Below are 14234 nucleotides of genomic sequence, written 5' to 3'. Positions count from 1 at the left end.
TCCTACATTTATACCCTTTTTTATACAAACTCAGGATGTAATATACGATCCTGACGACCCGATTACTCTAGTCTTAGAGATAACAAACTTTACACTTCCGGACCCTGATACCGACCCCGCCGGCGTGGTCGACGACTCCCCTCATTCAGCGCTTTTTGCTATCAACCCACAAGGTGCAATTGATACTTTCAAACATAATCCTCTCAATCGAAACCCTGGCCTGAGCCGAAGTTCGCGCGCTGGACATCCTCAGGCCTGTTGGCTTAAATGTTGTACGGTCACGAGCATTAATATGTATAAGTACACTTTGGTACCATGTCACATTAACTTTTTTGACAAATTGAACTGTAAGTCTCATTAAATGTCAAATATGTTAGTGCGGCAGAGTCCTAAAGTGGGTTATATTGCTCATGACTGTACCGGGTAAGAGCCCTCAGCGCTCCCCATTAGTCCGGCCAAGTAGCTCATAGTTGTAATCCCTGGCCATTTATGTTACATATTTTGCCTGTGCGGCGTGCGTGTATGAAGCGATTGATGAATGTGGAGGAAGCAAGAGAAGTGTGTCAGGATCGAAGCAAATGGAATTGTATAGTCTCTGCTTACCTCGGTGGGAAATAGGCGTGAGTTGATGTATGTATTTTTCCTACGCATCCCTAAAAGCCTCGAAAATCTGAAAGTCAATGACAAGGTCACAAAACCAAATATTTAAATTCTTTAAAAACTTAACTCTCGAATTAATGCTTTAGATTTAATTACTTGAATTGTTTTAATCCTTTTTTGTATTTGTGTTTTAATTATTATGTACTTTTATGAATTAGTTCAGACATGTACAGAGTTTTATAGTTCAGTAGGGCTAACATGCACCATCATCATCAATTTAAGAGCCACGCTCTTGTCGGTGTAACATTTTCCATTCCAGTCTATCAAAGGCCAATTCCTTGACTTCCCTATAAGATACGACGTTAACTTTTTCTTCAATCTGTTCCATGTAAGCTCTTCTTGGTCTTCCCCTTCCTCTCTTTCCTTCTATGATGTTTTTAATAAATTCGTCGTGTCTTATTAGGTGTCCAATCATCTTGCCTCTTCTGTCCTCAATAATTCTCAGTATTTGTCTTATCAATCAATCAATCAATAATACTTTATTGCACAACAACATATATAAAGGACATAAACATACGAATAAAACATAAGCACAATAGGCGGCCTTATTGCTAAACAGCAATTTCTGCCAGGCAACCTTAGGGTGAAAGAAGATCTTAGATCTTATTTCCCTTACTCTTACTAACACTTCCTCATTTGTAACCCTTTCTGTCCAACTTATTCTTTCCCTTCTCCTCCAACGCCACTCCTCAACACAACACAACGTGATATAATTTTGCACCGTCATTTTATCGATTCTGACGATATAATTATGTCGTTTTGTCGATTGGTGCTAATATGTGAACCCAAATAGGTCATGTCGTTCTGTCAAAATACGAACAAAATCATGTGGCACGCATGTTAGGGAAGAAAATAACTTATCGATTTCGACGTTTATTGAATCGATCTATAATTTTACCACGTTGCGCGTGTAAGCACTGCTGGAAAGGTATTTTTCTGTCAGTTTTTTTTTGACGTAAGTTATAATGGATTTTCCGTATCTGGCATTAACTACTTGGCCGGACAAATGGGGAGCGCTAAGGGTTGTCAGCCGGCAAATGCGACAGTGTAATCTAGTAAATTGAGTGATTTAATAATAATAATAATAATAATAATAAAACACTTTATTGCACACAAATTCACAAAACATTCATCTATTCATTCATTCATTCATTCATCTATTTATTCATTCATCTCATTCTTTTTGATTTATTTATCTTAAGTGCAGTTTTCACTAACACAGTTGACTCGACCATTATAGACGGCGATACTGCTCACCTATCACGTTGGTCTAACAGAAAGCTCGGTGAGGTGTGCGTACTTAGTTCACCTTGCGATGGACGTACCTCTGACTACCCCAATTGGGATATAGTCTACTAGTAGCGTTGTTTTATTTATATATTTATTTAATATTTCTATGCTGTTCTGGGAGCAAATAAAAAACATAGAACACGTTCAGCTGCTTGTCTTCCCGGGCATGTCGTAAAAACCGACAGAGGGATTGCGTCCTCTAACATGATGGACTAATGTTATGGGCGATAGGCTGATCCCTTATCACCATAAGGTTCATCATATCCATCTTAGGACTTCGTATCAACAGTGGCTGCAAGTTGTCTTTGATTACTTGTGGCTCTGCCCACCCCATTTGGGATTACGGGCGTGAGTTTATGTATGTATGTATGTTATTTAATATTTGGGAGACCAACAGCTACAACTATAGCAAAAATATCATACTTAAAAACTAAGCCAATAACAGGTCAACACCAAACAGGAACATCGAACATCGTTTTGATATATTTTTCCCTCCGTTGCAGATCCCAATGGGTGAAGGCGTGAAGTCAGGCTTGAAAGCTTACAAGTACGGCTTCCCTGAGCACATGTTGGATAACGGGAAGATCATCAAGGAGAACCAATGCTTCTGCAGAAAAGGTATATTATACTTAAGTAAAAAAAAAATATCAATTATATTCCCTCTATGTGGCAAATAGATTAATAAGTAGCAAGCAGAAGTAAGCTATGTATGTAGTCATATAAAGTCCCTGCCTATCTGGCAGGGGTACTAGAAAAAAAAAAACATAGCTTCAATCAGCGCTTATCGCTATCGACCCACTAGGGTCAATAAATTCTTTCAAATATTTTTCCTCTCACACGACGCCCTGAGCCGAGTTTCGCGCCCAACTGGGCACCCTCAGGCCTGTTATCTTAAACGTTGTACCGGGTGAGAGCCTTCAGCGCTCCCCATTTGTCCGGCCAAATAGTTAATGCCATCTGCGGCAAATCTACAATAAGTCACGTCAAAAAAAATATATATAGAAATTGCTCTAGAGCAATAAGGCCGCCCAAATTGTACTGTATTCATGTGTTGTGTCTGATTGTTGAAATTTTAGTTCTGTGCAATAAAGTATATTTGATTTGATATATATTTCGACAAGAAAAAATGTATACATTTACAAAATCCATCCACACTTCCTTTTTCTTTTCTTTTATGTAAGTATGTAAATAGGTATCATTTTGAATATTTTTTTTTTCTGAAATGTTTTTATTTCTTTTCCACAGGTAAATGTCTGCCGGAAGGTCTGATCGACGTGACGGACTGTTACTATGGGTTCCCCATAGCTCTGTCTTACCCGCATTACTATAAGGGGGATGATGTCCTCTTCACCAGGCTAGAGGGCCTTACCCCCAACAAGGAGTTGCATGAGACTCGGTAAGGATTAGTTTTATATAACGGCCTCCGTGGTCCAGTGGTTGAGCGTTGGGCTCACGATCCGGAGGTCCTGGGTTCGATTCCCGGTGGGGACATATCACAAAAATTACTTTGTGGTCCCTAGTTTGGTTAGGACGTTACAGGCTGATCACCTGATTGTCCGAAAGTAAGACGATCCGTGCTTCGGAAGGCACGTTAAGCCGTTGGTCCCGGTTACTACTTACTGATATAAGTACGTAGTCGTTATATGAGTCATGTCAGGGGCCTTTGGCGGCTCAATAGTAACCCTGACACCAGGGTTGATGAGGTTGGTAATTCACCTCACAATCCACACGATAGAAGAAGAAGCCTTGGGTTATATTGGTTTCCTTTTGTGATTGTATTAAACTTTTTGTCATCATCTTCCTAGCATCATCCCGTTTTTCACAGGGTCCGCTTACCTAACCTGAAGATTTGACAGGTCCGGTTTTTTACAGAAGCGACTGTCCAACCTTCCAACCCGCGAAGGGAAAACCAGCCCAATACAGGTTAGGTTAGGTCGCATACCTCCGAAAATGCATTTCTCGGGAAAGTGGGTTTCTTCACGACGTTTTCCTTCACCGCTGAGCATGTGATAATCATTTAGTAACTAAGTACCCACACCTCACCGAGCTTTTTGTTAGCCCATCGGTATATAATGCTCAAGCCGAACATGTTATTACAAACAATAAGTCATTGATACAAATCCGGTACTTGGGTTTAAACCGCTCCCCGCTAGAGAAGCAAGCCTATGAACCACCACAGTGACTATATAGGAACATTGTGACTATACAGGACCACAGTGACTATATAGGACCACTATGATTATGCAAGACCACAGTGACTTTACAGCACCACAATAGCTATACAGGACCACAGTGACTATACAGGACCACAGTGACTATATGGGACCACAGTGACTTTACAGCACCACAATGGCTATACAGGATCACAGTGACTACACAGGACCTCAGTGACTCTACAGAACCACAGTGACTATATGGGACCACATTGACTTTACAGCACCACAATGGCTATACAGGATCACAGTGACTACACAGGACCTCAGTGACTCTACAGGACCTCAGTGACTCTACAGAACCACAGTGACTATATGGGACCACAGTGACTTTACAGCACCACAATGGCTATACAGGATCACAGTGACTACACAGGACCTCAGTGACTCTACAGAACCACAGTGACTATATGGGACCACAGTGACTTTACAGCACCACAATGGCTATACAGGATCACAGTGACTACACAGGACCTCAGTGACTCTACAGAACCACAGTGACTATATGGGACCACAGTGACTTTACAGCACCACAATGGCTATACAGGATCACAGTGACTATACAAGACCACAGTGACTTTACAGCACCACAATGACTATATAGGACCACAATTAATAATAAAATTAGTCCTAACAAATTATTTATCACTATATTCTTTCTCAGATTCTGGATCCAGCCAGACTCAGGGCTACCCATCGACGTGAGCTCCAAATTCCAGATCAACATGGCGTTAGAAGACATTTCCTCTATCAAGAACACTGAGCGATTCGCCAACATGTACCTGCCGCTGCTTTGGTTCGATATTGTGAGTACATTACTAGTCTTAACATATATCATCATCATCAACTCACGCCACGCTCTTGTCGGTGAAGCATTCGCCATTCTTGTCCACCAAAGGCCAATTCGTTGACGTCCTTATAAGACACGACGTTCGCCTTCTCTTTAATTTGTGTCATGTAAGCTCGTCTAGGTCTTCCCCTTCCCCTCTTTCCTTTTATCTTCCGTGCTATATTTTTTAATATTTGTCTTAATATGTGTCCAAACATTTTGCCATCACTCCTATATCCCCGAAAGGTTAAGCAAATGGTGTAATTGACACCGTAACGAATACTGAGGGAAATGATTCAGCTTCTGATATTAACTCAGAATCATGATTCTGAGTAATATCAAGTGGAATTTTCCGTCGCAAAACTCAGGATAATATTAGTGATTTTTTTAAATTATTATCAGTTCCATAATCACTTGATATTAAATGAGAATCATGAGCTGAATTATCTTGATAGAGTGTCAATTACACTCTTTACACGCCCACTTCTCGTCAGCTATGTGTAAGTCCCAATTAATAGGGGCACAACTATTTACTGCACTCCTCAAAAAGCCCGCCCCTGATTAATCCGGGCGCAAAGGTGCCCATTACACTAGTCGCATTTCCTCGCTGTACAGCAATGGACAACCTGAAATGAAATGAAATTCATAAATTCGAATTCAGTGGTTTAGGCGACCTCACAGTTAGAGTCAGACATTCTTCCAACTGCGCTACCACGGCTCAATCGTTTTCTTTAACTTAATCTTTATTATGTTTTCTTTACAGAGAATGTACTCCCTACCACCTTCAATGGAGTCCCGCTTCAAGTTATACCTGAACATCCTTCCTATTGTGGAACAAGTTGCGATGTACCTCCTCTTCGTCGCTGGAGCAGTCCTCATTCTCCTTACAGTCTACCGGCTTACCTTCAAGATCATGTTCAAAACCTTCGACTCCAAAAAACAGAGGAACTTTGTCATAGGTGACTTATGGATCGACAGAGAAAAGAATGCTAACAAAGATGGCGTTTACTCTCCTTGCGAGATACCTCTAAGCGAAACCGAAGATTCGGATCAGCTATATGACAACGAAAGACCACCGCTTTTCGATGACGAAAGACGTCCATCTTTACTCAAAACTCACAGCGATAAGATCAAAGAACTGAGTCACAGATTGAGCGACAAAGTATACGATTCTGTTGGTAGCATCAAAGATAAAGTTCGCGAAATAACTCACGCGAAACATATCTTTAGTGAAAGAAGTGATTCTCAGTCTCTAATCAATAGAGATGAATCACAAGCCAATGAAGCTTACAAAAGCGACTCTAGCGATACAGAAAAGGACTACAATGGATCTTATTTAGCCGTCAGACAATCAGACAGTGACGATGATTGCAAATACTTAGAAATTTTAGACGACGGAAGCGAATTCGCGTCGACAGGAGACTACAAATCGACAGACAGAGAAAATCATTTGAAGAAACTAGATTCAAGTAAAGATAGCGAATTGATCATACATATCTCCGATTGAGTGTGTGGTATACTGTAGTGGTCAATCCTTGCCGTATCAGGTTGAAAGAAATAGGTAGACGAAGACAAAGAAGATATAGGAGCGACTTTGTCTTTTATAGAACAGGGAAAAGAACTCTTTAAAAAATATGTCATTCTATACATTTTCAAATTCTTATCACGTAGAAACTATCGAAGGTTTTACAATAATTATTTCTTTACATTATTTTATTCGGTTATTCTTCATTTATCGTTCTTCACTTATCTTAAAGCAAACCTGATACGTGGTAATATGTAAATCTATAATTTAACTGCATTTATTAGATTAATAATGTTACTTGTCGCTCAGCCCATCACTATGGTGTTGCCCATCACGGGCGTTGAAAATTTAATTACAAAGATTTTTTACCCAGCAACGGCGCAAAAAGAGTAATTGAGACTTTTAAAACTCTATCAAATGAAATCTCTTTTGAAGTTACTCCTACTTAGACGCCGATGAAAAAGTTTTTGAAATTATATTTTATGTCTAATTTAATACTTTTCAGCATTCTTCTAAAGTAAACATGACTTGGCGAATATACTGCTGTGCCCCCAAATTCAAAATTGCTGATTTGTTTTATTTATTTATTTCCAAAATTATTATTATTATTTTCACGTTGAATTAAATTCAAATCTGGTTCAAAATGAACCAAATATTTTATTAAGTATTAAATTAATTTCAATTCTAAAAAAATAAAAAATATAATTTATTAAAAACACGGCTTTATTAAAAGCAGAGCTTCGCCAAGTTCTGGGGATAAATTATCTTCACTTAGGGACATTTTTACCTTTTTTTATTATAATTTATAGTTACTGAGGGACGTTCCACGCTACATTCCTCAAATACAATATAGATAGCGCTGTACAGATTTCTTCGTTAAACCTTTAAATTTCAAACAAAACAGACATTATGTATCTTTTATCTTTGCTTTTGGGTATAAATGATGACCTTTTTTATTACACCCAGGCACAGTTACATCTTCCACCCATTATTCTGATACATAAACAGCCTATATACGTCCCACTGCTGGGCACAGGCCTCCCCTCAATCAACCGGAGGGGGTATTGAGCATACTCCACCACGCTGCTCACATTCCGGGTTGGTGGAGGTGTTTTTACGGCTAATAGCCGGGACCAACGGCTTAACGTGCCCTCCGAAGCACGGAATCATCTTACTTTTTTGCACAATCAGGTGATTCAAGCCTGAAAAGTCCTTACCAAACAAAGGACAGTCTCACAAAGTGATTTCGACAATGTCCCCATCGGGAATCGAACCCGGACCTCCAGATCGTGAGCCTAACGCTCTAAACACTAGACCACGGAGGCTGTCTTATTATTCTGATCAAATAAAAAGAAGCAATATAGGTAGAAACTTTATTCTATACATAATGTGGTTCAAATATCAAGCAACAATATTTTTTATTATACAGGGTGTTAGTGACATCGTAACGAAAACTTTGAGGGATGAGTCAGACCATGATTCTGAGTTTATATCAAGTGGATTTTTCCGTCGCAAAAATCATGTATTTTTTTTAGTTTTTTTAAATTATTTTCAATTCTATACTTTTGCGACGGAAAATTCCACTTGATATTAACTCAGAATAATCAGGTGAATCATCCCTCTCAGTATTCGTTACGATGTCACTTACATCCCGTACAAATACATACGGTAGCCATACAAGTAGGTATGGGTGTTAGTGACACCGTAACGAATATTGAGGGGGATGATTCAGACCATGATTCTGAGTTGATATCAAGTGGAATTTCCTGTCAAAAAATTCATGAATTTTTTGTGTTTTTTTTATTATTTTCCTATCCATACTTTTGCGACGGAAAATTCCACTTGATATCAACTCAGAATCATGGTCTGAATCATCCCTCAAAGTTTTCGTTACGATGTCACTAACACCCTGTATAATATATGCTTCTGTCATTACATTGTGTTTTTGAATAAAATTATGTACCCGAGCAATGAGAAAATAAGTAATTATCACGTTAAATCTGCACAACGACATCTGTATTGTTTTTAAAGAACGTAGCCTGGAAAATTCCTCATTAATATTTATTTATTTTATTTTATTTTTTATTTAAGGAAAACATACAGCTTAAAATAACACATGTATCAGTATAACACACTTAAGGTAGGTTATAGTTTTATTTATTTAATAGTTACTATTTATTAATTATTAAAAACTTTTTCATCGGCTGCTAGTAAAGATAGACTTTTAAAAGTGCATTTTTTTTTAAATCATTAGCTGTCTATGCCGAATCTTTACTAGAATTCCTGTTTTGTATTTGAATCTTTTTAATATTTGAAATCAGCATTTTAGTGAGATAGTAAATTGAACAAAGCTATGTCTGAAAGTGTTAGAAACTTCGTGACGTGCCCAATCGAGCGTCATCAATGGACACACTCAAATAATTCTGATCTTTTACAATGCAAAAACCATTGTAATTTATTCCTAGACTTATAATGTGATTCTCTAAGACACTGACTTACGACAAAAATGCGACGGCCATCTTGGCGTTGAAGTGGCTTTAAAAGAATCACATAGGTACCAGTAGGCTCTGCACGGTAACCGCGTCGCGCGCGGCGCGAATTGTATCGAGGCCTTCGACCAATAGTCGCTTGACGTCCATCTACATAGATAGCATTCGTATCGTTTATTGGTCGAAGCGGTCAATATAATTCGAGCCGCGCGCGGCGCGGTTGTCATGCTGAATACACTTACCTTATTAAATAGAAGTCTGCTGTCATTTTTGTAAGGATAAAAATGCTAATAAGAAAGAGATGGAATGAATCAGTCTAATTGTGATTAACACCTGCGTGTAGTGTGGTAAAATAATACAGTTATTTTGTTGGTGTTGGATTATTTTGTTATTAAATAATTGTTTTTTGTACAGAATTATGACTGATCTTAATCCTAGATTGCTCAATGTGCTTTTAATAATTATGCTCTTTTTTAGTTTTAATTGGCGAGTCTTCACTACTTAACGAATATTTTTAGATTATAATGTATAATTTGTTTTTGTTTTATGTGCCAGTGACTAAATTTTGTATAAAATAAAAATTTTACGCTGTGATACTTAAGCAAAAATTCAAAAATGTTTTAAACTCATAATTTTATTTCAGAATGGCGATAGTTCCGTATCAATATTATTATTTTTTTAATTACAAAAGTTTTCATTTTGTCAATCATTTAGCGCATGATTTCTAATATGGCTGACCACGTCTCACAACTTGTGGCCTGCCTACTCTAATCTTCTTCTTTGCGAGTCGATGGCGATCGAAGCTAAATTTTTGCTGACCAATAATTGGCCACGCTTACGGCATTGTCAGTGGCTTCGTACAGGTCTTCAATAGTGCAGGTGTTAGGGCACTTAGGACAGCACAAAAGGTGAGCCATAGTTTGTGGTGATACTCCACACTCGCAATCATCGCAACCATCAACCAATGAGAGACTTCCCAATCAACGTTCCCCAAACACACGATAGATGGCGTTGTTCACTTTTAACGTGATAATTACCTATTTTCTCATTGCTGGGGTACAAAATTATTCAAAAATGTAATTTAATGGCAGAAGCATATATACCACTAATTGTTGCGTGACATTTGGATAACATTATGTCATTGTATAGAATTTGTTCAGAATAAAAAAATACACATACACACATACATAAACTCACGCCCGTAATCCCAAATGGGGTGGGCAGAGCCACAAGTAATCAAAGACAACTTGCAGCCACTGTTGATACGAAGTCCTAAGATGGATATGATGAACCTTTAAAAAAAATAATTAAAAAGGGTCATCATTTATACCCTTTTGGGATGATGAAAGATGCATATGTCTGTTATCCATGAAATTAGAAGTTTAAACGAAGAAAAAACTTAACAACGGCATCTAACGTGTGTTTGGGGAACGTCGATTGGAAAGCCTCTCATTGGAAAAACGCGATTGAGTAACTTAGGCGATTCTGACACGACACTGGGCACTGACGCAGTTGGCGCTAAAGCGGTCAGAAAGTTTGTATTGATTTGTATGTCATTTACTGATGACTAATACAAGAACAATGTTGTGTGAGGATCGCCTTACCCACTTGTCCCGTAAGGACCATGCGCTGGCCCAAATTGAACCGAAAAACCGAAACTACCTGTGTTTTCTCTAGTTTTTAAGTAGGTTACTGTAAAATACACCTTAGCTATTTTAATAAAATAGCACCTTGTCGATTTTCGTTTCTCTATTGAACAGAGAGGAATTGTACATACGCTGAACTGTTAAGAAGGATCGCTTAATAATCGTATATAGCCTAGTCGACAAGGATCTAGTGGTACTTGGATGACGTCGACAGATGGCGCTTTTGTCTTTTCTATAAGATTTATAACAACTGCCAAAAATTTCATCATCAGTTCTAACTGGATATTGACTGCTGGTGTTCGAAGAACTATCCATAGGAAGCTGTAGCAGTTCCGACTATTACCACGGGCCAAAAATTTCTTGTCTCTCTTGAATAATTACTCCACATTCCAAGAACATTCCATGACAATTTAAAAGCTTTTTGTTAATAAAATTTTGTTTAAAGAGTCTGATCGGTAAGCTGTAGTTAACAATTTCTGAACATTATGTTTTTTTAAAGGAAACCATCTGATATTGTATCTTTTAATAGGCCTACTTTTTTCGTAAATTTATTACAAGTAAATGACTTCCTTATTGTCCGGATAGAAATTCCGTGCAACTAAATATTCATATTTTTTCAACTTTTCATAACTTTTGTTACTTTTTTTATCGGATGTGGATTATAAAGCTCAGCCATCCTGGTGTCAGGGTTATTCCAATACAATAAATAAATCAGACTGTCTCCTATAAAAGAACCTTATTGTAATTATGTATGTGCTCTACTCAAAACTGTTTTATTTAAGTAATTAATTGTTGCAAATCTATGGCAGAGTTAGTATTCCCTTAGTTATTTCCTATATTAAAATGAAGTTTTCAGAATTTTAGATATATACTTACACGTTTTAAATCCTTTAAAAATGTTTGGTTTATTTTTATTTCTACTTAAAAGGTATGTTACGTGCAGGGTAGATGAGAAAGTGAACAAATTAAATCTGAAATTCTGATTAAATTTTATAATCTTCTTATAAATAACCACTCATTTTGTGATATATGTATAATTTAATAAATAAATTATATTTTCATTATAATATTTGTAAGTAAACTAGATTTTATACGTTAAATAAATGTTATTTTCAATAACATTGCGCTGTACGTATTTTCCTTTAAGTCGGTACTTGGTACGATACTTATAAATAAGTAAGTAATGATTATTGAAAATAAAGAATTTTAAGTTGATGCTTTGTTTTTTTGACGTTCAATAAATAACACAGGTGTTACTTACATCGTAACGAAAACTTTGAGGGATGATTGAGACCATGTTTCTGAGTTAATACCACGTGGAATTTTCCGTCGGAAAATTCATGATACATATTTTGTTTCTTTTTATTATTTTCAGTCATATACTTTTGCGATGGAAAATTCCACTTGATATCAACTCAGAATAATGAGCTGAATCATCCCCCTCAGTGTTCGTAACGATGCCACTTATACTTACCCCGTACATGTACATACAGAAAGCCATACCTACCAGTAGGTATGAGTCTTAGTGACACCATAATAAATACTGAGGGTGATAATTGAAACCATGATTCTGAGTTGATATCAAGTGGAATTTCCTTTCGGAAAATACATGATTTTTTTTTTTTAATTAAGTAATTTTAGTTCTATACTTTTGCGACAGAAAATTCTACTACTCAGAATCATGGACAGAATTATCCCTCAAAGTTTTCTTTACGATGTCCCTGACATCCTAAGTATGATTACAATCATTGCAAACGACACGTGATAAGAAAATCACTAAAGGCATTCGAAAAAAACTGGGTAAGTGAGGGTAGTTACACACACAAAACTTTATAATGACAAGCACTCGCCTCGTCAGTCATCTCGTGACCGCGGTCTTCGAAACACGTCAACTTTGTCGGGAAAAAAAAGTTGATAAAGTAATTGTGTTTTTTTTTTTACTTTATTGAATTTCGCTATTGTATTGGTGTAAAGTGCGTGAATATCTAAAAGTATCTAATACGAAAAGATATAAAGGTTTTTTATGTCGTGACTGTTTGCCGCAAGTGTCATTAACTATTTGGTCGGAAAGATATACAGGTGTCAGTGACACCGTAACCGTAACGAAAAATAATAGAACTATTATTTGATCATAATGTGTTTTTCTTGTCGGAAATGTTTAATTAAGATTTTGATTTCTACCTGAGTTTGAGTTTTTGTTCGATTTAAATTGATCATTGATGGTTTTACTTTTAGATCAGTCTTATATTATAAACAAACGAGTTACGAACGATAAATCTGACTCAAGTGCCGCACCACTTGACATGAACCCGTGACCTTGGCTATTACGTCATAATAGCCGCCATATTGATCGGGAATCAAGAGGTTAAACAATTTGTTTTCTGGCATGAAAATAATTATAAAAACTCATTTATTTTTTATTAATTTTCCGACTAGGAATTTGATATGTAGGTACTCAGAATCATGGTCCCGCAAAGTTTTCGTTACGATGTCAATAACACCCTGTATACTTACCCAAATTCTTTATACAATGAAAAAAACGGCACATTATTTTATTTTATTTGGGAAATTACAGCAAAGTTTACAAAATGTTTTAAATTACGAATTATGAGAGGTTATAAGAACAAAGCCGTTCATTGACGATTGCAGTGAAGTTGCAGCGCTCTGACGTTAGTGTCAGGTGGCGTGAGAGGGAGTGGGGGTGAAATCAGTCACTGTCAGTTATTCAGTTACATTCGGAACGCGGAAGGCGACGGACGTTGCCTCGTCGGTATTTATAGGGGCCGGTGTTGTGAAATGGGAAAGAGCCTGAGCAAGTGCTTTTAACATATCCTTTGATTATGTATGTGTAGTGATTATGGATTGCATTATACTGAAGTTGGACTTTAACCTCGGCATTGTGAAGGAAAAAACGCTGGCATTCCGGTAAGTCATTTTTCATTATAGTAACCTCCTAATGTTGGTGTAAGGCAGATTAATGTTGCTAAATTCTAGGCTATACAAACCACAAGCCCATTAGCAATATCCAATAAAATATTTATTATAATAAGCTCCCAAAGTACCTAAAAGATGAAACTAAAACTAATTTATTTATAAAAAATCTAAAAACAATGTTAATTAAAAAGAGCTATTACACTGTAGACGAATTTTTAAATGATAAATCTTCCCCTTCCACTCCCCTTTTGTCCGGCAATGTAAGTAATGCCGTTTGCGGCAATCTACAATAAATTACTAAAAAAAAATAACATTATTGGTTTTCTAAATTCAAAATTTAGATTCGTATTTATAATTTCGGCTTTGAACTTTTTTCGCTGAAATAGGTTTCCAGAAAAAACAAAAGACCTATTTACTTTTTTTAAGTATAAATCCCATTGTTTCTCTTTTGTGTCTGGAAATTTAGTCCTTACAGGGTTAAAACTTACGATTGCCCTTAGATAGTTTTTTTTTGGGAGATAGTTTTTGGATAAGATAAGATTCTTTATTTGCCATAAATACAGTGACAGATGTTACAAAAAATATAGTTTACCTTGCATTTAAATTACATAAATCATGCAAACTTTATAAAATTTAAAATATAAAAGC

At 36.8% G+C, this 14234-nt stretch overlaps 1 protein-coding gene across 3 annotated transcripts in view; it reads left to right on the top strand.

Annotated features, from left to right (window-relative positions):
• Nucleotides 1-14234, top strand: part of LOC126379146 (scavenger receptor class B member 1-like) — a 149889-nt gene that overhangs the window by 92832 nt on the left and 42823 nt on the right. For 2 of the 3 annotated variants that reach the window (XM_050027789.1, XM_050027788.1), the window contains exons 7-10: nucleotides 2454-2568; nucleotides 3196-3346; nucleotides 4828-4969; nucleotides 5756-7937. In XM_050027789.1, coding sequence (XP_049883746.1) covers nucleotides 2454-2568; nucleotides 3196-3346; nucleotides 4828-4969; nucleotides 5756-6499 — 1152 coding nt within the window. In that variant the 3' untranslated portion in view covers nucleotides 6500-7937. Of the gene's footprint in view, nucleotides 1-2453; nucleotides 2569-3195; nucleotides 3347-4827; nucleotides 4970-5755; nucleotides 7938-14234 lie in introns of those variants that run through there. The other variant, XR_007568268.1, reaches the window with a different exon arrangement.

Source organism: Pectinophora gossypiella, chromosome 28, assembly GCF_024362695.1.
Source record: "Pectinophora gossypiella chromosome 28, ilPecGoss1.1, whole genome shotgun sequence".
Lineage (NCBI taxonomy): Eukaryota > Metazoa > Arthropoda > Insecta > Lepidoptera > Gelechiidae > Pectinophora > Pectinophora gossypiella.
The sequence above is the reverse complement of the archived record's forward strand: the minus strand, read 5'-3'. Positions and strand labels throughout refer to the sequence as shown.